At 35.8% G+C, this 23,087-nt stretch overlaps 2 protein-coding genes across 3 annotated transcripts; both read right to left on the bottom strand.

The window, feature by feature from the left end:
- Positions 1-1,851: 1,851 nt before the first annotated feature.
- Positions 1,852-2,950, bottom strand: foxd5 (forkhead box D5; the record flags this gene model as incomplete). The annotated part of the gene is made up of 1 exon (XM_079897870.1): positions 1,852-2,950. The coding sequence occupies exon 1, from the start codon at positions 2,812-2,814 to the stop codon at positions 1,852-1,854; it is 963 nt and encodes a 320-aa protein (XP_079753996.1). The 5' UTR covers positions 2,815-2,950.
- On the bottom strand, positions 2,937-23,084 carry cbwd (COBW domain containing). Of its 2 annotated transcripts, XM_079897869.1 has the most exons (17): positions 22,937-23,084; positions 22,534-22,661; positions 22,231-22,317; positions 20,811-20,907; positions 18,314-18,405; positions 17,105-17,164; positions 16,978-17,015; positions 13,017-13,063; positions 11,231-11,317; positions 9,733-9,777; positions 7,936-7,992; positions 7,175-7,226; positions 6,082-6,150; positions 5,903-5,968; positions 5,645-5,774; positions 5,409-5,522; positions 2,937-3,011 (listed from the first exon to the last, which is right to left on the bottom strand). In XM_079897869.1, exons 2-16 carry the CDS (start codon positions 22,631-22,633, stop codon positions 5,449-5,451), a joined length of 1,101 nt encoding a protein of 366 aa, XP_079753995.1. In that variant the 5' UTR covers positions 22,634-22,661; positions 22,937-23,084; the 3' UTR covers positions 2,937-3,011; positions 5,409-5,448. The 2 variants fall into 2 exon arrangements, with proteins under 2 accessions (XP_079753995.1, XP_079753994.1); XM_079897868.1 differs by lacking the exon at positions 2,937-3,011 and having other exon boundaries at positions 4,422-5,522.
- Positions 23,085-23,087: the final 3 nt, after the last annotated feature.

The following is a 23,087-nucleotide window of genomic DNA, read 5'->3' as shown; positions in this document are numbered from 1 at the left end:
AAAAAAAAACTCTTCAGTTACAATCATTTTGTGAAATCTGTAGGCCTACTTCAGACTAAACTGACTAAATATTCTGTATCATATTTCGCAGCTCCACACTGAAATACATTCAAACAACAGTCAACTAGTTATTTTAAAGGTTTGAAATGTGTTATAAAAGTCAGGTTGGGGCATGTTGTCACACGTGTTTCATATTTTTTGTTGTTGGCCAAAACGATGGTTTGATATTTTGTGTTCTACCTTTTGCGTTCATATTTTGTTTCATAATTGTTAGGCATGAAGGCCTATTCACGCAGATATTCAAAATAGGCCTAAATCTACCGTGATAAATATATGAAGTGAAAAGTGTGACAACTGTTTGTTTGAGCTGAAAATGCATTAGGCTAATAGACAAAGTGATAACTATATACAGTACCGGTCATAAGTTTGGAAACATTAGGCCTAGTGTTTTTAATGTTTCTGAAAGAAGACTCTTATGCTCAACAAGTCTGCATTTATTTGATCAAAAATGCAGAAAAAAATGAAATATTGTGAAATATTATTACAATTTAAAATAATGGTTTTCTGTTTTAATATAGGCTACTTTAAAAATATAATTTATGTCTGTGATGCAAAGCAGAATTCCCAGAAGCCATTACTCCAGTCTTCAGTATCACATAATCCTTCAGAAATCATTCTAATATGATTTATTATCAATGTTGGAAACAACCTGTGAAACGTTTTATCAGAATTCTTTGATGAATAAAAAGAACAGCGTTTATTTAAAATAGAAATATTTTGTAACAATATACACTGTACCGTTCAAAAGTTTGGGGTCAGTATATAGGCCTACATTTTTTTCTTTCTTTTTTTGAAAGAACTTTATATTTTTATTCAGCAAATTTTATAAAAAGTGATAAGATGTATACTGTTAGAAAAGATTTCGATTTTGAATAAATGCTGTTTTCAAAAAGTTTTTATTCATCAATGAACCCTGAGAAATGATTACAGGTTCCAAAAAAATGTTAAGCAGCGCAACTGTTTCCAACATTGATAAATGTTTTAGATTTCTGAAGAATCATGTGACACTGAAGACTGGAGTAATAGCTGATGAAAATTCAGATTTGCATCACAGAAATAAATTATACTTCAAGGTAGGCTATATTAAAATATAAAACCATTATTTTAAATTGTGATAATATTTCACATATTAATGTTTTTTTTACCAAATAAATGCAGGCTTGTTGAGCATGAGACTTCTTTCAAAAACATTAAAAATAGTAATCAAATGTGTCCAAACTTCAATCGAAATAATCGATCAAGCACACCTGTCTCAATAGGGGGATGCTTGTGAAATCAATGCATTGAGTGCGACTGATTTCACGAGCTTCAGTCTCCATCTAGTGGACATAAAATGATAGAAAATGTCTTGCAAGCATTGACAGAGGGAAATGTAGGCTATTATGCACGCTGTAACATGAGTATTGAACGCGCATTCATTCATGCAGTTCTTTAGGCTACATTACCCAACTCAACGTTCACAACTTTTCCCAAAAGCGAAAAAAAAAAAAAAAAAAAAAAAAAAAGCCAGGCAAAGTAATTGACTGAGCACTTACTAGGCTATTTCATTTAACTCTGAAAACTTTGACGAGATCATTGCAACCGAAGAACTACGAATAATGAGAACACAAAAATGAAATGTGACAATGATGATTTATTTAAACAGGCATTTTAATACATCCACTTTCCAGGACTAGCAAATATATTACCATTTATTTATTTACATTAAAACTATCATATAAGAGCAATGACAGAAATATCTTATGTTACAAGCCTATTTAAAATGACAAGAGTTCTTTCCCCCCAGACAGTTCAACAGTGAGGATACACCATCCGCAGAGTTTCTGTGAAAGGAACAGTCTTGAGCAGAGGGGTCCTTGGTGGCACAGGTACCAAACTTGGAGTCACACATGATGTTGGCCTGGGAAAAGCATAACTGTAGTCAGGTGTGAGATGATGAGGAGAGTTTTTGTGAGGACACGCCGTTGATTTAGCCATGATGCTGTCAATGCTGAACGAACACTTCTGGGTCTTGGGCTCGGGCCTTTGCTGGATTTCTGGAGCTTCGTGGATCTTAATATTGAGAGTCTGATACTGGAAATATGGAGGGGGCACCATGATGCCATCCGGCACTGGCAAATATCCAATAGGATTAGCCTGGGCTGGCACCGGCCCAGAAACGCAGTAAGGTCGCCCATATGCTCGATAACTTAACGTTGGGTGGTGGTAGAGCATCAGGTTGTCTTTGGTGAACTCGGGTTGGTTCCTCTTGAATCTTTTTCTTCTGCGCAGAAAGCTGCCGTTGTCAAACATGTCCTCAGACGCAGGGTCCAGGGACCAGTAGTTCCCTTTCCCCGGGTTTCCAGGTTCTCGCGGGATCTTGATGAAGCAGTCGTTGAGTGATAAGTTGTGTCTGATGGAGTTCTGCCACGCTGGGAACTTCTCCTTGTAGTAGGGAAACTTGTTGCTGATGAAGTCGCAGATGCCGCTGAGGGTGAGCTTCTTCATTGGGCTCTGGAGGATGGCCATGGTTATGAGGGCGATGTAGGAATACGGAGGCTTGACGGAGGAGGTTTGCTTTGGAGCGGACGCGGTGGAGAAGCTGCTCTCGCTCTCTCCTGAAGACTCGGACCCTGAGTGATCGGGGTCCCTGCAAGGCATGATGAAATACTCTCGGTCGCTATCACTGTGGTCTCCTCCAACGATGTTTATTTCATCGTCTTCAAACGAGACGGGGGTACACGGCACTTCTTCGTAATCCTGGGTAAGGGTCATTGTTGGAGACCCCAAATGTGCTGGACGCGACTCGTGGTTGGTGAAGGTTGTGGTCGGATTGCAGGACTCAAAGAAATGAGGGCTATTTATGAGAGGCCACACGCATTCTGCCTTTGGTCCGCCGAGGGTCAGACCAATAGGAGTGGAGTGTCACCGCAGGGATTCAGGACAGGCAGGCAGGTGTGGGGGGCTTTGACCTGTTTAAACAATTCGCGTATGAGATGTGGATCCTAAACATCCCATTAGAGCATCTGATTGGCTACAGCAAGAAAAGTGTATAGCCAATATTATTAATTAGCCTACTTTTATAGGAAAAACTTTTTTTATTTCAATACATTTTTATCCTTAATATTAAAATATTTATACTTAAGTATTGAAATATTAAATCGATTAGGCCTATGAACTGCACTAACAAATAATGGATCTTTAAACCGCATATGCCAACACATATGGAAAGAAACAAACGCTTAGGTATATAGGCTATATTTTTTTAAATGTCACGTGTAAAAAATAAACAATAAAAAAAGAAAATAACAATTATTTTCAAACATACATGCAATATACATACAACAATATATATTTTAATATCCTATTTTTGACGTTGTTTGGCCTGAAGGTTTATAAGTTTTGAGCCTCATTTTCTGTTACATGCACAAAATGCTTTTCTTAGTTATGCCACAATGACTTCGTTTTTAAACTTTAACAATGCTTAAAACAACAACAAAAATCCTTATTTTAATGCATTGTCTTAGGCTATATGATAAGATAATTTAAGAACCAAATTGGCATTGCTCTTTACGCCATTTCAAACATCAAACAAAAGTAGCCTATCAACACGAATTGTAATTCAACTAATAAAATATCCTTATTACACAAATTGTGATTTCAACGTTTTTTTTATCAATTGCGTTTTAAATCCGCACCAAAAAAAGAGCGTCACGTCATTGAAACTTTTACTAGCCTACGTCAGCACACGTTATTCGATGTTTCTGGATTCCTCTCCAATTCAGAAGCAAGTTTGCACAGTGGGAGCTGGGATGTGTGAGGGTGATTTTTCACACCACGCCTAACTACCGGTTTAAAAGACTGATTTTCCCCCGATACCCCCTGGGTTTCGTTTGGTTTGTCACCTCAAGATACCCGCAGGTGGTGTGACCATGAAAATGGCCATGGCCCGGCTCCCCGCATTGAAAGAAGAATGCCGGTAAACGAGCCTATCAACATCAGAATCAAAAAGGAAACGGCGCAGCTTTAGGCTACAGGCCAGGAGCGAGTTTTATTGGAGGGCATGAATGAGCGCAGCAATCCTCAAAGCAAACCTTCTTGTGCGCGGATATGTGTTAAAACTGTTCACAGCCATCTCAATTGCAAATGAAAGGGTTGGAGCCCACCGTCCACTTCCTCAGCTGTGGATGGCGTGGAAGTGGATGCATGTAAATGTATGAGTACTTGAAAGTTGTGTAAACTAACTATTTACAGCACTCATTGTCATTGATAAGAAATCCAAAGACATAGACTGATCTTATAGTGTTTGTACCGAACATTAAGGTTTCTAATAACACAAAGTGTGAAAAAAAAAAAAAAAAAATCAGCAAATAATTTATAGTGTGATAAAATGTATTAAAATATTCAGTTTCAAGCACATTACTAAATTATTTTATAATATCTAACATATTAGAGCAGCATACATTAGTGAAGCAATAATCAAAACACTAAAAAATTGCTTCCTTAAAATTTTAAGTACAATCAACTTGGATGTTTAAGTCATTTCAACTTACATTACATTAAACTGACTTTAAAAAAATTAGCTGAATCTTGTAGAACTTATTTTGATGAGTTAAGCAATGTAAAAACACATGTTGTCATAACTTATTGATCATATCATTTTTTACAGTGCATGTTTCATCCAAAGCGGCTTACATTCAATGTATAAGCTCATTAAGCTTTCTTTTGCTTAGTTATCATAATGTGTGTTCCACACTCAACAAAAAATAACCTCTGCCAACCAATTTTCCCAATGTTTGTTAAATAGCCATTTTTCGCCTCATCACAGAAAGTGTTAAGTGGGTGCTTATAAAGACGGTTCTCACATTGAAAAAAAGACAAATTTAACACGTTAGAAGAGCAAGCCATGTAACTCAAGACTACATTTATTTCACCGGTTACTGTTATTTTACACTTTACACTGTGAAAAAGCCTACGTAAAATGATTAGTAATTGATCACCCAAATGAATTGTTTAAATAACGTCATACTCTTAAAATACAGACTGGGTTTTTCGCCAGTTCCAAAATATAATGCATTCGGAGACATGTATTTGGAGAAAAATGATGTGACATAAATTACAATGTGTTTAAGACATGTCAGTGAATTTTACTGGTTTGAAGTGTGGCATAGAGATGCTTAAAGGATTTTTAAGTCCGTAAGTGTCAGATTTGAACACTTTGAAACATTATGGAGCATGATAAGCACCTATTAAGCTGCTGCAGGATTTGCAAACTCCATGTGGGTTGCAAACAGAAACAGCTGCATTTTTCAGTGATTCCACAGATGTCTTATGAGATAGAGGTTATTAGTGTTGTATGGTTTCTTTACATGGCCTGGTAGATTGTCCACAATTTCAGTCAGACATCATCTACTCCACGCTGTCTTTTATTGACACGGCCGAAATGAACTCTTTCTTCAGAATCTCGCCATCAAGATTTCGACCTGAAGAAAAAAAGAGAGTAAATGTTATTTTTTATGAAACGTAATAAACAATGAGAAAAGTTCAACGGGTAGATTTAAGCATTTAGCATTTTACAAAGAGTTCCATATAGGCATCTTCTCACCTATGAAGACGAGTTGGTTGAGTCTCGGCTCGTGATCTGCCCAGAACTCTGGAGTCTCTTCCAGCTCATAAAGCTCATGGACCCCCTGCAACATCACCTTCTTCTGTTTTTGCTGGATGGAGAAGATCCCCTGCCACAACGAGAACAGATTTGATGAATATTATAGTGCTTGTACATGATATATTGTTGAAAGCAATGCTTATTTGGCATTTCGGTGGCTGACATAATGAAAGAACATACAGATGAGTGTATCCTTACCTTTAACCGGATAACTGTCATTGCCAATCCTGCTTTGTTCTTAAATATCTTCTCCCATAGGAGGTTCTACAGAAGAAAAAAAATGTTTTTTTTTTATTTCTCTAAAGACATTTTGTTATGGTGTAAATATTTTATTTAATTTTGTTTTATTTATATGCTTCTATATGATGCATTTGTACCTGAATGAATATATTTAATAGGTCTTCTGACACACTGCCAGGTACTTCAAATGTTACAGTCAGCATACTCTGAAATAAAGCAAATACGTAACCCTTGTCCCATCACAAACATTTTCAAACGATCACAAATGTACAGTACACTTTGATTCAAAAGTCTGGAGTGGACACCAGTAAGAAACAAAATATTATGAAATTTAAAATAATTGTTTTCTATTTGAATGTATTTTAAAATGTAATTTATTCCTGTGATCATCAAAGCATCAAAGCTGAAATCAGCATCATCACTCCAGTCTTCAGTGTCACATGATCCTCCAGAAATCATTCTAATATGCTGATTTGCTGATTATTATCATCAATGTAAAAACAGTTGTGCTGTGATGCAATTTTTTCCCAGGATTATTTGATGAATGGGAGGTTTGAAAGAACAATAGATAATAGAAATCTTTTTGTAACATTATGAATGTCTTTACAGTCACTTTTTAACAATTTAATGCATCCTTGATGAATAAAAGTATTAATTTCTTTTTTTTCTTTTTTTTTAAGTTTGAACGATAGAGTAAGATTGCTGCAATTGTTGTGCTATCAAGAGGATTTTATGCCACAAAAGGCAACAAAATCAGCAGCAGAATTTTTTTTTAATTTTAAAAATGTTAATAATTTCTGTTTCTAGTAAAGCCTTAAAATCTTAAACAACATCAGTACAAAACTTGAATGAATTTCCCCTTGGTTTTAAACACTTCTTTAGCGCCCATTCTGCTGTAGTTCTCTGGGGTGTTACATGGGCCCTTTACAGATACTTAAACCATTGTTTGTCTGTGCTAAAAGTTACACAAAGTTACACTTCCTTTTTTCCTTTGGAATAACAAGAGAAAACAGGGCTCTCATTTACATGAAAAGAGCAGTGAAGTTTGGCTCTGAAGGGGGAAGGTGGGACCGACTGGGTGGATGCGGGAAAGTGACCCATCCAATGATAAGAGCTCCTATGGAGAGTTTGGTTCATTTAACATTAAACAAAACCTCCATGTAGAAAGAGAAGCTGGATTGTTTTTTCCTATATGCTAATTCAAAATGTCATAAAACAAGTCATCTTCACCTTGTCTAGATGTGGTTGGCTTGTTTTGACCAGCTGCAGCATTTCAGCTAACCTGCAGGACACAAGATTTCAAGACATTTAAATGTGAAACGAGTACATTGATTGATGTCAAATACCTTCAATAAACAACATTCTCTTACATACACAAATGCATCAGACAGATGTACAGTCTTAGCTAAAACCTTTCAAAGGGTTTGACTACACTGACGGGCCAGCCCCTAATCCTGCTGCTGGTGTGATGCGGAGGAGCTTTTGGGTTTAGTAACAGTAAGATTGAGCTTAATGCAGAAAGAAAGAAGAAGAAATCGCGCGAGGGAGCGGGAGAGCGGGCTCTGACCCCTCGGGGAGGGCAAACGTAGCTCTGTGGATTATTCGTCGGGCTGTGAGTACCACACAGCGGACCAGAGGGGGGTCATCCCAGACAAGCAGCCTGTGCTCAGGGGGGCAAATGGGCCACAGTCGGGGCTGAAAGGCAGTCTGTGTGGAAGTGCTTCTGTACCTTTACTGCAGACACCGGCTATAATCCTCTGCAGCTGGGCAGAGTCATTTACATTTAGTCTGTCTCACTGTAATTACTCTTAAACTGGGTGTTTCATTTTTTGTTTTTGTGTAAGTCATCAACATTAGCATGAGATAATGGAGTGTTTGATCTTCGTCGGATGAACAAAATCCTCTGGGAAAAAATACTGGTGAACAGAATCGCCATTATGCTTTCAGTAAGAATTAAGTACTGTAATTGTTATTCTTCAAAAAACACTTACCTTGTGCCATCTTTGGTATCAAAAGAATGTAAATCTAATACTTGAGACAGATCAACCCTATGAGAAAGGAAAATACACTTAATTCATATTTATTTATAAATATTTTGTCTGTCTTTGATATCATTAATAGATAAGAAGATAAAGAGTGCCTTAAGCCTAAAAACTGCTGAAAAACTTTTTTCTTCTTTGGGCATTTTATTAAATTGATTGAACATACACTACTGTTCAAGTTTAGGGTCAGTAAGATTTTATTTTAAATTAATTTTATTCAGCAAGGATACAATAAATTGATCAGAAATTACAGTAAACAGCAAATGTTCACATTTTTACAAAAAATACTATTTTCAATCTTTTTTTTTTATAAATAATTGTAATAATTAAGCAGCAAAACTGTTTACAACATTGCTAATAAGAAATATCTCCTGAGCACCAAATCAGCATATTAGAATTAATTCTGAAGGATTATGTGACGCTGAAGAGTAATGGTGCTGAAAATCACTGGAATAAATTACATTTTAAATTATATTAAAATAGAAAACAGTTATTATAAATTGTAATAATATTTCAAAATATTACTGTTTTTACTGTTATTTTTAAGCCTTAGTGAGCATAAGAGACTTCTTTCAAAACATTAAAAAACAAATTTGTGTTTTTTTTTACAGTAGTGTACATATAAGATTACAGGTCTTAAAATCTAACTGATTTAAATGTTTTGACAGAAATTTGTTGCATGCATGCAGAAAGTTTGAAACAGCTTAAAACACAGTACAATTAGGGTGACCACCCGTCCCGCGTAGCGCGTGCGCGCACAGCGTTTGAAGCCCAATTCATGCGTCCCGCAAATTGAGACCGTGTCACGCATAATCTATGCTTGCTCAAAATAAAGTTGGTCGCTCTATATCCTCGAGCCCCAAGCAGACAAACGAACATTACTTGACATTTCAGCACGCTATTGTTGCCACACCCACCCCTCAGTTGAACTGCTGACTAGGTTGTTGTCAACTTTTTCGTTGTTGTCATGACAGCGCACGCACGCGCATACCAGACACACTGGGAAGGAAGGAACTTTTAGATGCGCGCTTTCCAATTCGAAAAATTCGAGAAAGAGACTGAGAGGCACCGTCATCATCAATTAAAAAGAGAAGGTGTGGGTACAAGAAAGACTGGGAAAATGAATATTTGTGGCTGAAAGGTGTTGAGGGGGATACCGAGAGGGCTTTTTGTGACCTTTGCAAAACGTCCTTCTCAATCGGACATGGAGGGGAATACGATGTCAATCGTATTTTTTTTAAATACTTTTTTTTTTTACTGTTCCTGTGGTGTTGAGCAACTACAATTCCTGTTAATCCTATAATTTTATATTATAATTTATTTAAAGTGAATAAATTGTAATGAAAAATAAATAAAATTAAATAGTAAATCTTAAGTGGAAGTACATCTGTCAATTCATTGAATGTTCAAAATATTATGAATCTTTATTTAGAAAAAAAATACACATTGGTTGGCCTATTCATGAGCATACATCAGCAATTACTCATGTTTAGGGGAATAGGGCATTATTACCATGTAAGGTGGTATGTGCTAGAAATGGGTAAACCACTATCAGTGAGTCTGCCCGTGGGGTGGGGGCACCGCCGCGCCAGGCAGTGTCCCACATTGTCCCTCAGAAACATACCCCTTGTCCCCCCTTGGGCTTATTAGCAGGTGGTCACCCTAAGTACAATACGTATACCATTTTTATCATGGATCCGAATAAAGTGCATGTTTTGTGTTGGTGGTTCCTGCATATCGCCTCACCTGGATTTTTGTGTCTCCAAAATCTTTACGAGCCCATTTATTGATCTATAATGAAGAAGACAGAGCACATGTAAAGAAAAACTCAGTAAACAAGTACTAGTATCATTACAACTAGACTTTTTACATTTTCTGAAGCAAATGTAAGAAGAGCAGAGGTCAACATTACAATGCCAAGATGTTATATTATGTTTGGTTGTCAAGGTATTCTGAATGGTTTTTACTCATTTTCATATTCTGGTACATAGATATGAATAGGGTTCCTCCTTAAAAGCAAGTTTCTGATTTTTTTTTTTGCCCATTTGATTGTTCACCATGCAAAAATCATAAGAAAATTGCTTAAAAAGTAATAGTACATTGCAACGTTTAATACTTTGAGTAAGGGGGTTCAAATCTTTAAGCAAAAGTAACATGCCTAAGCAAGCACCACTTGTAATTAATAAAAATGTTGTGGTGTCTTCACCACAAAAACATTCATGACATATTAAAGACAGACACCAGAATCAACTGAATAACATACACTGGTGGTCAAAAGTTTGGACAAATTAAACATTTTAAAATGTTTTTCTGAAGTAGTCTCTTATGCTCACCAAAAATGTATTTATTTGATCAAACAATATTTTTTTAAGTATTATTAAAATGTAATTTATCTATTTTCTGTTTTAATATATTTAATATATAATATATATAATTTTATAAAATATAAAGTATTCCTGTGATGTCAAAGCTGAATTTTCAGCTTCATTACGCCAGTCTTCAATATCACATGATCCTTCAGAAATCATTCTGATATGCTGATTTGATGCTCATTTTTATCAACACTGAAAACAGTTGTGCTGCTTAATATTTTTGTGGAAACCGTGATACACTACCATTTACAAGTTTGGGGTAAGTAAAAAAAAAAAAAAAAAAAAAAAAAAAAAAATGTAACAAAGATGCATTAAATTGATTCAAGTGACAGAAAATACATTTATTTAAAGATAGTTTTATTTCAAATAATTGCTGTTTAAAAAAAAACGTTTTATTACATAAAATGTAATAATGTGATTACATGTGACCCTGAAGTCTGGAGTAATGATGCTGAAAATTCAGCTTTAGCAATAAATGACATTTTACAACATATACAAAATGTAATAATATTTCAAAATAATTCTGTTTTTACTGCATTTTTGATCAAATAGTTGCAGCCTTTGTGAGCATTAGAGATTTATTTTGAAAAACATAAAAAAAACTTTAATTATTACAAACTTTTGACCAGTAGTGTAGAACTAGTACTATACCTTTGACTAAAAGTTAATCTTTAAAAACACTGTGCATTATATCGGTATGATGCCTGGATTGACATGTAGCATTTAAAATGATTGATTTTGGTTTTGTCATTTTTTATAAAAAAAAAATTAATATCGGCCATTTATCGGTAAAAATCATTATCAGCCAGAATTTTATAATCAGTGCATCCCTAATAAGAACCTATAGGAATATAAAGGTTGACAGTTCTCACCTCACTGTATCTCTGAGCTGCAGCAGCTCAGTCGCATTCACTAGATCGGTCTTATTGATGATGGTCAGATCAGCGAGAGCTATCTGCCTAAAAAAAGAAAGCAGAATTCAGCACCATTCACAATCACCTGATAAATGCTGCCCATCTTTCCTAAATGTGCATGCGACAAAGGCAGACGACACCTCAGAGGGTCGCATATGGATTAATCGTCATAAAAAGCAAATTGCTTCTATGTGCATCTACAGTTGCTGTACGCAAGTATGTGTGATTACAGTCGTATAACACATCAATAGAACAATACAGTACGAGAACACCTCGTCCCATTCTCTCTCTTTTGTCACTCTCTTTATTGCTCGTGTTCAATGTCCCACTCTCCCTTTGTATCTAAATGTGTGTGTGTAAGTGTGCAAACAGTCTTTGTTGTGTTTCATCCATCCCCCTGCCTGTTGTTGAGTCGTGTGTGGGTGGCATGGTTCGTGCCATACTCAAAAGGCGCCACCATTTTGCGTGGTAGGAAAACATAAACAGAGAGCAGAAGCGTTTTTTATGGCCTCTGACACTTGTGAGCATTCCGACATGCCTCCGAACCCCAACAAAAACACCCCGACCGCAGCAGGTGAGGTGGAGGGAGCTGGGATGGAATCGGATATGTTTTTGCACAAACATTAGCACCAGCTGTAATGTTTAATAGAGATAACAGTCACAAATAGTATTTTGAAAGACCACACAAGAGGTGCTCATAAAAATCTGGGTGTGATGGGGGAAAAAAATGGCTTCAGGATTCTTATAGAACTGTATGATGCATAATGAGTAATTTATTGTAATGATGAAGACTTTAAACTTTTTTCGGCGAACACCATCCTGAGACCCAGAAACAAAGGTTTTGTGAATTTAGCTTTTTTTAATGTTTTTTTAATTTTTTTTATTACATTGTTTGGATAATAAGAAACCTTTTTGAAAATAAATCAATAAATATTTTATTAATATTTTATGCTAGTATGTCCTCACCAGGGATGAAGACACTTTAGGCAAAAACAATGTTGTTTTTCCATTCGCCAATCAATTTTTTAGGTTTAAGGCTATTTTTTAACCAAACTTTGTATAAAGACAATTATCAACTATGTTATGAAAGATATAACAGAATGATTTGTTAGTTTATACAATATAAGTGTAAACGTGGACATAAATGGTATTCCCATTCTATACAATGTATCTGTACATCTAATTTGCATATTAATGTGTTCTTGTGGCAACATGCAATGAAAAAAGAAGTGTAATAATGGGCGTAATAACTTGGCAGCTTTTTCATAAGAATATCTCATATTTCATAGGAATGTTGATATATATTTTCTTTCCCTATTCATTTGTTGTGTCTCCCCAGAATGCCTGATAAACATGATCTAAGTCCTCTACAGTGTATGAAATCAATGCCCTGTTTCGTAACAGAGAGTCATATTTTAACTTGAAACCCCATGATGTTTTCCCGAGATGTTCATTTACAACAAACAATCTGAAAATTAGTCAGATTTAACAGATAATTACAAAATTATATCATATTTGCACAAGAGTGCTAGATTCAGACATTCAGTCAATGTCAGTCATTTTTAAAGACCAAGGAGGAGGAGTGGTCATGGTCAAACCTCCAAACATTTGGTATCCCCGCAAAGCCCTGAATGTGCTCTTTAAACCTGTGACATGTATGGTCTCAGAGAAATTCACTAAAATAATGTCCTCTAGAGAGGACAAAAGTCTCTGGAGGATATTAATGAATCAAATAAGGGTTTACCTGGCAGCTTCATTGATAAGACCCTCTGGCTTTTCTTCTGTTAGATGCTAGAAGACAAATAGAAAATGACAGAATGATTACATAACACATACAAAACAACTGTTACAACAACAAACCTTCATAATAGTTTTTTGTCGTATAAATTTATTTTTTATTTTGATTATATTTCAGTGATGCTCAATTATTTCAGTGATTAGCACCTTATTGGTTCTCAGCTGAATATCATTTTTTCAATTATATAATAACATTCTAAAATGTCATGTTTATCAAATTTTACAATGAATATCCCTTTTTCATAGTGCACATTATAATGTTGTGATGTCTAAATTCACTTGTAAATTTTAGTTTTTTATTTCTAATTTATTTAGACAAAATAGTATGCAATTTTAATATCACAAATGTATCTTCATATAAAGCTTGATGTATTTTTATGGACTGATTAAGACCTCTTTAACCAAGGTAAAATTGCATTGAGTGGCTTATTGCTTTTAGAAGGTAAATTAAATGCCAATGTGTAATAAACAGTTAATCTTCTAGATAATATTAATCAAAACAAATAATTCTTAATAGTTAAAAAAAGTTCAGTAGTGTAATCTGTTTATAGCTGTCAAGCAACACAAGTTGATGCATATAATATTCAAGTGAAGATATGCAGTCACAGGTGTGTAATATTGGCTTTTTTTTATAGCAGCTTGAATGCAACTTGTGCAATCAGAATTCAGAGTTGGAATTATATCATTTATAATATCTAATAGAATGATAAGAACATTTAATATCTCATAAGGTCCTGTAGGCTTAACACTTCTGTTCTGTACAGCTTCCTATCTGACAATATGTCTTTAACATCCGAGCAGATGAGCAAACTGACAAGTTTGCGATTACAAGAGGCAAACTCACTAAAAGAAATCCAATTTCCAGGATATTATAACTTCTGAACAGTTTGCTTATTGAAAACAATCCTATTTATGTCATTCTGCGTGCTGCCAGTCGTCTCTGCTGACTGGAAGGAGGGATGTCTCAATGTCTGTGTTCAATATGTAATAACATTGAGCTCTGGGAGCGAGACAAGCCTCGTCATCTGTCTGCACATTTTTCAAACCGACTGGCAGAGATCAATGAAAACAAGGGCACTTGATGGGCATGTCTCTGCAAGTCAAACCCTGAGAGAAGACACCTCACCTGAGCCCCCCAAACCCTAAAGTATCTCTTATATGTATGAATATATCAAGTGACAATGAAAGAGCAGGACAAAGGGTGACAGGCCCATTAGAGTGATTTGCCCTGATATCCATTATTTCTTCGGTTTCTATCAAGCCCTCCCCTGTCTTCACCTCAACAGGCGCTCACAGAACCCCAGAGGGCCGCAGTGTCGAGAGGTGCCACCTCTGCAATAAAAAGACTGACTTGCCAAGACTGACACCACTAAATGACAGCCTATTACCCAGGTGTCAGTACCACTGTCCTGCTCCCGGCCTGAAGTGTGAAGAGGAACGGCAAGGGGGGAGATTTTTCAGTGGGATACGATACTTAAAGATTAAATTTAAAATAAATGTTTTTTTCTGGAAACATAATGCCTTCCAGTAACAAAATATTTGAAGCAAAGAGATAAACTCTGTATAAATGTATTACACAACACTTACAAGGCCAGCTTTGAATTTATTTATATATATATATACACACACTATGTGTACGTGTGTGTGTGTGTGTTTACGTGTGTGTGCGCAAAAAAAGATCAACAAATGCAAAGTTGAGCTCATAAACAGTGTGTAATACATTTATATAGTTGATTCCCAAAGTTGGTATTTTGGACTGTTTAGACCAAATAATGAAAAATAATAAAAAAGAATCAAACTTTTTAATATTTAAAATATCAAACCTTTTAAAGTGACTTCTTAACTGGATCATTTAATGTCTCTTTTATCAAACACATTTTTTTTTCAACCATTGTAGTGCTGATTCTTAAAATGTTTACTTTTATGTTTATTAAAATATAAAATAAAATTAAAAGGTTTTTATCTTTCTTAAAATGTATCCATTTTTTATTTACACTGATTTTACTAGATGCATTTTTTTAAATGTAAGTTTTAGTGTTTTCTAATTTATTTAGGCAAAATAGTATAGAATTTTTATATCAGAAATGTATCAGTTATCACCCATAACCAAACAAAATAAACAAACAAATAATATTAATTTTGGCTAGAACTGTAATAATGGTACATCCCTATTATATTTTTATATTATCTTATATACATCTTATATACATAAAACATAAAAGGCTTGTTATGTCTTCAATTAAAACAAAGATTGATGACTGATTAAGACCTCTTTAACCTTTAAGGTAAAATTGTATTAAATGGCTTATTGCATTTTTTAGAATGTAAAATATATGTTATGCCAGTTTGCCAATGTGCAATAAATAGTTAACTTTATAGATAATATTAATCGGAAGAAATAATTCTAAAAGGGTTATTTCACCCAAAAACTCTGTCATTAATTACTCTCCCTCATGTCATTCCAAACCCATAAGACTTTCATTCCTCTTCTGAACACAAATGAAGATATTTTGGATGAAATCTGAGAGCTTTCTGTCCCTCCATTGACAGCAACACATCTACCACTTTGACGTTTTAAAGTTAATAAAGAGATCGTAAAACTAATCCATATGAATTGAATGGTTTAAATGGTCTAAATTTTCTGAAGAGACTCAATCGCTTTATATGACGAACAAATCAAATTTAGGCTTTAGGCTCAAATTTATTCACATATAAACATTGATCAGCGAACGTAAAAAACGCTCATCCAAATCTGCTTGATATATGAGAACAAACCTAATTTGTTCTTGCTGAAGCTCAATAGTGCTGCATAACATGAGAATGAACCTGATTGGTTCTTGCAGAAGCTCAAACGTGCTGCGTAACACGAGAATGAACCTCATTGGTTCTTGCTGAAGCTCAAACGTGCTGCGTAACACGAGAATGAACCTCATTGGTTCTTGCTGAAGCTCAAACGTGCCGCGTAACATGAGAATGAACCTCATTGGTTCTTGCTGAAGCTCAAACGTGCCACGTAACATGAGAATGAACCTCATTGGTTCTTGCTGAAGCTCAAACGTGCCGCGTAACATGAGAATGAACCTCATTGGTTCTCGCACGTCAAGCAAGCCCGATTGAGCTTCCGTTTACCACAAATGATGGTTGCATTGATGAATGTTTTTATGTGAATAAAACCCTAAATTCAATCTGTTCATCATCTAAAGCGATCGTGTCTCTTCAGAAAATATGGACTAAACCGCTCCCTTCATATGGATTAGTTTTATGATCTCTTTATGAACTTTTTGAAGCATCAAAGTGGAAGTTGCGTAGACTGTCAATAGAGGGACACAAATTGCTCAGATTTCATTAAAGCTGCAGTCTGTAACTTTTGGCGCTCTAGCGGTTAATAAACAGAACTTCATGCGTCTTGCAGAAGAACATTGTAGCCAGAGCTACTTCTCTCGCAGGTACTGGGCTACTCCGCAGCGGTATGACCCGAACCGTCTAAAATAGTCAGAATATAAACACTTATTATAGGTGTACTGCAGTAATTCAGGATAAGACAAAAACACGGTTAGGAAAATTGATTCATGATGTACTCGCTTATTATATAATTTTTGTAAATGCTGAACACAAATAAAGTTACGGACCGCAGCTTTAAAAATATCTTAATTTGTGTTCCGAAGATAAACGAAAGTCTTACGGGTTTGGAATGACATGAGGGTGAGTAAATGATGACAGAATTTTTGGGTGAACAAACACTTTTATAGGTAAAATAGTTCACTAGTGTTGGCTGTTTATGGTTGCCAACAACACAAGTTGCATAGAATTCAAGTGTGCATCAATTCAATCTGTGTATTGCTAAGAATAATACAAGTTTCAAAATATCAGTTTGCAGAAATAATTTAGTGTGTGGATCAGCAACTTACCTGCATTGCATATTTAGCATCTATAACCGTTACAATGCCTATGTGGGAGATGAGGACACTGCATTATATTGACAGGCACATCATTAATGACTTTATCTGAGGCAACATTTATTCGTTAGTTATTTACCATCCAGGTAGACATCACTCCCTAATTCTGCATCAACCCAGAACATGGAAGCAACTGCTCCTGGTTTGGAAAACATAAATAAATTAATTAACATTTATATAAATCACATTTATATAGATTTTTAATATATAATCTAAAAAAATTAGTTATAATTATTTTACTATTCACTGTAAATATACAATGGGAAATCACATAATTCTACTAAAATTATGCAAAATATAGTTTCATGGCACTCACCTTTGAAAGGTGTGGCAAAAAAATGAATTGGGTTATATACTATGCTTTATTTTAGCATAGGTTTTGCAGTGTTCATCAAGTTATTGAACACATTTTGCCTTAAAACTCACAATTCATATGGGTTTAGGGTGTAGATATGTGCTTTAAAATGCGTGACTAAATTTTATGGATGGCTTCAAAAATTTTAACTACAAGGTAAATTTTGTTTGTTTCCATGTTTCCAACTTTTCCTGTAAAAGTTATTTCACAGTTTCATGTTACAATTTGAGGCCATCTTGTTCACATAATGGAGTTTTGTCAAACTGTCAAGGTAGAATAAGAAAGCTCTATAAATATTTGATAGAAGTATAATGAAGGCAATGTTCTTGAAAGACACCAGGAACATCAACCATTCAGCCCACAAGCATCTTCTGACGAAGGGGAGGGGCTTATCCCCCTGAGGCCCCCAGGAGTGACAGGCCTGTCTCAGCCAATGACAGTGCAGAGCAGTGAAGAGGGGCTTGTGTCTGGGCTCTGAGGGTCCTGCACGCCACTGGCCCTTGACATCTATCACTCATGTACACAGTCTGGCTACAGAGATGCTGACTCTTCCTGCCTTTCCATTGATCTCAGTTTTACTCTCAATTACGTTATAGTGCTTTTTGCTATGTATGAGAAAAATCCCTATACACAAAGATGCCTAAATTGTCTTGCAAAGTAAAAGTTACATTTAAAAGCTAAATGCTAGTGAGGACTAAGACCAGGTTGATTGCGTCTAGTGAGGAACTCCTTACAATTTAATTTAATTAAATCTAAGCCATAAAATATTGCATAATTGAAACATCTGTGTAAACAAACATGGATGTAACATATATAACTCTCCCATACAAAAGCTAACAACATTTGAGCAAGCTGGCCAATGGATGCATTAGCTATCATAACAAGGAGATTTGTTATGTTACAAATAAGTGTCTGCTGATGCACATAAAATACCTGGATCTGCCAATCCGGTGGTCTCTAGAAGGATGTAGTCAAACTTTCCTTTCTTCTCCATTAGATTTTCAATAGCTTTTAAACCATTGTCTCTGTAAAAGAAAGGGTTGATAATGTATTATCTGACATAATTTAACATATGCAATTGTACACTATGGTTCAAAAGTTTGTAAATAGTAAATTAAATTTTTTTTTTAAATTAAAAACTGCTTTTTATTTTAATATATTGTAAAATGCTTCAGTGTCACATGATCCTTCAGAAATCCTTCTAATATGTCGATTTGATGGTCAAGTAAGTTTTCCAGGATTGACTGATAAATAGAAAGTTTGAAAAGAAAAAAGCATTTATTTGAAATAGAAATCTTTTGTAACATTAGAAATGTCTTTACTGTCACTTATCAATTTAACGTATCCTTGCTAAATAAAGTCTTCTTCATACATTTATTCAAAAAAACTCTTATTGACCCCAAACTTCTGAACATTAGTGTACGTGTTCATTATTTTCCATTACACAGCAGTAGTTATATAATGTTTTCAAAATGATTGGTAATTAAAACCAGTTTTATGTTTGAATTATGGGTACGATTTTTATGTTGCAGGTCAAATTGACCCTAATTGGATTAAATACAATTCCTGGAGAGAGAAAAATCACATTGTGAAAAAAATAAATAAAATAATAATAGGTAAAAAGAGATATTAACATTCTTGAACTGATAAAAATCTACGCCGTCAACGCAGTGTACATTTCTTTGGATAATGTAAATTTAAATAACCTAAGAGGGTAGTTGAGAAACTGACAAAAAAAAACTTTTTTTTTTTTCTTTTTTATTATACACTCACCTAAAGGATTATTAGGAACACCATACTAATACTGTGTTTGACCCCCTTTCGCCTTCAGAACTGCCTTAATTCTACGTGGCATTGATTCAACAAGGTGCTGAAAGCATTCTTTAGAAATGTTGGCCCATATTGATAGGATAGCATCTTGCAGTTGATGGAAATTTGTGGGATGCACATCCAGGGCACGAAGCTCCCGTTCCACCACATCCCAAAGATGCTCTATTGGGTTGAGATCTGGTGACTGTGGGGGCCATTTTAGTACAGTGAACTCATTGTCATGTTCAAGAAACCAATTTGAAATGATTTGAGCTTTGTGACATGGTGCATTATCCTGCTGGAAGTAGCCATCAGAGGATGGGTACATGGTGGTCATAAAGGGATGGACATGGTCAGAAACAATGCTCAGGTAGGCCGTGGCATTTAAACGATGCCCAATTGGCACTAAGGGGCCTAAAGTGTGCCAAGAAAACATCCCCCACACCATTACACCACCACCACCAGCCTGCACAGTGGTAACAAGGCATGATGGATCTATGTTCTCATTCTGTTTACGCCAAATTCTGACTCTACCATCTGAATGTCTCAACAGAAATCGAGACTTATCAGACCAGGCAACATTTTTCCAGTCTTCAACTGTCCAATTTTGGTGAGCTCGTGCAAATTGTAGCCTCTTTTTCCTATTTGTAGTGGAGATGAGTGGTACCCGGTGGGGTCTTCTGCTGTTGTAGCCCATCCGCCTCAAGGTTGTGCGTGTTGTGGCTTCACAAATGCTTTGCTGCATACCTCGGTTGTAACGAGTGGTTATTTCAGTCAAAGTTGCTCTTTTATCAGCTTGAATCAGTCGGCCCATTCTCCTCTGACCTCTAGCATCAACAAGGCATTTTCGCCCACAGGACTGCCGCATACTGGATGTTTTTCCCTTTTCACACCATTCTTTGTAAACCCTAGAAATGGTTGTGCGTGAAAATCCCAGTAATTGAGCAGATTGTGAAATACTCAGACCGGCCCGTCTGGCACCAACAACCATGCCACGCTCAAAATTGCATAAATCACCTTTCTTTCCCATTCTGACATTCAGTTTGGAGTTCAGGAGATTGTCTTGACCAGGACCACACCCCTAAATGCATTGAAGCAACTGCCATGTGATTGGTTGATTAGATAATTGCATTAATGAGAAATTGAAAAGGTGTTCCTAATAATCCTTTAGGTGAGTGTATATTGGGTCTGTGTAGCTGCGGTTAACCACGAAATTGCGGGTCAAGTTGACCTGCGAACATCAAAATCGTCAAAAATATTGTACCCTCATTTCACAACACCCAAAGTGTCAAAACTTTGTTTTTGTTCATGACCCTAAATAAGAAATTGTCACACAATAAAAAATCCTAGGTTAACCAGTATTTCTTTTTAAACTCAATTTTGAACGAATCAAACAAACAAACTGAAGAGTTTCAACAAGGACAACAGTTCTTTAGTCACTGGAATGTAACAGGCAAGCAGAAATAGTGGGTTTCCAGTTAATCCATCTTAAAATCCAACAATAGTTGTGTGGCCCAGATGGAACTATATTTATTCTTCACACAACTACAGGAAACACACACACACTACATTCACCCATATACTTTATAGACAATTCGTCCCAGTATTTGAAAGGGCGTACTTTACAGAGCAGCACAGGCAGCCGTTCCTCAGCTCCAACCACTCCTCGTAGAGCTCTCCTGCTTGACTCACAGCTAGAGACTTCTCCAGAGCACTGCCTGCAGGACAACACAGCACAGAGTCGAGCTTATGTGCAAAGCAGACCCACATTACAATAATCTGTGCACTTTTGATGCATGTTCATGAATATTACCATCATGAAATTATGGTAAAATATGTATTGTATGTGTATATAATATTATATGTAATGTAATAGTATTTTTTTCCTTCTATGGAAGTCAATTGCTACTGTCAACTATTTGGTTACCAACATTCTTTAAAGGTCCCGTTCTTCGTGATCCCATGTTTCAAACTTTAGTTAGTGTGTAATGTTGCTGTTAGAGCATAAATAATATCTGTAAAATGATAAAGCTCAAAGTTCAATGCCAAGCGAGATATTTTATTTAACAGAAGTCGACTACAGTGAACGGCTCGTTTGGACTACATCCCTCTACTTCCTTCATTAATGACGTCACTAGAACCGTTTTTTGACTAACCTCCGCCCACAGGAATGCTCCCTCAACTCTACTGGCTACTTGCGCACTTCTTATAACTTACTGTTTACTCAGCTCTTACGGTGATTTTCTGAAGTAAAACTGACGTTTCATCTTTTGTGTGATGTACAATAAACTTTATTAAACTCATCAGTATATGTTTGATCATCATTCAGACAGCAGACTTGTAGGCTATTAATAAATAATGGATACATAGCCTACAAGCAGATGACAAATACGTTATAACCGTAATTAAACTACTAAACTATACCTGTTTCATCTCTATACAGCACTCTGACTCTGTAGGCATTACTGTCCGACTCGAAATGAACGCCGTTACTGAGAGTTTCTGATATTATCATCATTCCGTGAGCTGAAATTGTCCTGACAGACTGAGCGCGAGCTCATGAAGCTCCGCCCCCTGTGTCGTCCAGCAGCACCTCATTTGCATTTAAAGGGCACACACTAAAACAGCGCGTTTTTCTGTGCCCCAAAAAATGACAATTTAAACATGCTGTAAAAAATGATCTGTTGGGTATTTTGAGCTGAAACTTCACATACACACTCTGGGGACATCAGAGACTTATTTTACATCTTGTGAAAAGGGGCATAATACGGGACCTTTAAATGATCTTCTTCCGTGCTCAACATAAGAAAGAAACCCATAAAGGTTTGGAACAACATGAGGGTGAGTAAATGATGACAAAATGTTTATTTTTGGGTTAAGGTCCTCCTATACTGCACTGTTTGAGGAAATAGGGAATGAATTTGTTGCCCTCTTCTGGTCATGACAGTGAAAAATCCAGAGGGACTGTCAGAAAATCTAAGCATAAGAACAACGCTAGAGGTCTTTTGATCGCTTATTTCTTTGCTCATTTTATAACTTACCTTCACCAAATTCATTAAGTATGACAGCTATTCGTTTATTATGTTGTTCTGTTAATATGTAGTTCAAAAGTGTCGTCTTTCCTGCACCTGTATATGGAAAAGAGAAAAATAAAGTTAAACCACTTGGAGTAAAATTGTAGTTTCTTCTGCTTAAGGATATAATAACCTGTATTTGCATATTATTGTGCATTTTCCCTTTAATACTATAGAAGAATCATATTTTTAAGTAAAAAAATTAAATGTTTGGTATGCTTTATCAATGCACTTTGGAGTGACAGACATGGTTACTGCTTAAAAGCTGACCCAAGTATCCAGTGATGATGGTAACAGGTATCTGAGCCGTGGGTCCAGTGGGCTTCTCCTTGATGGGAACTAACTCCGGACATTCATCCTCTTCTTCCATTACTGAGATCTTTTAAAATAATGAAAATCTAGAAACACAAATTGGAGTTCAGATTAAATGAGGGTTTTATATTATATAAATGCATATGACAGGACATTCATTCTTCAGTGATAAGATTACTCAGGGTGGGCTGAATATAAATCGGACATATATTATATTTCACCATGTTAGACAGATCAGAACGTTGATTTTAGAGACACATGTGCTGTCATTTTCGCTGTCAATACAGAGCGGTTTGGCACTACTCTGCAAGCGCCATGTATTCATTTCGAAGCTTATACACACAAATTAAAGACAACTTACAATTTACGAAATACGAGCTCTTAGATGAAGTATTCCTTTAAACCGTGACTTGCAGAGTGATATCTGTCGTCCAGTTTGTAATAAAAAACGCAATATTTCACTAAGGGACAATATGCTGGTGTGTCTGTAATCACGGTCCGACCTGCGCATT

The sequence above is a fragment of the Squalius cephalus genome, assembly GCF_949319135.1.
Source record: "Squalius cephalus genome assembly, chromosome: 16".
Taxonomy (NCBI): Eukaryota; Metazoa; Chordata; class Actinopteri; order Cypriniformes; family Leuciscidae; genus Squalius; species Squalius cephalus.
The sequence above is the reverse complement of the archived record's forward strand: the minus strand, read 5'-3'. Positions and strand labels throughout refer to the sequence as shown.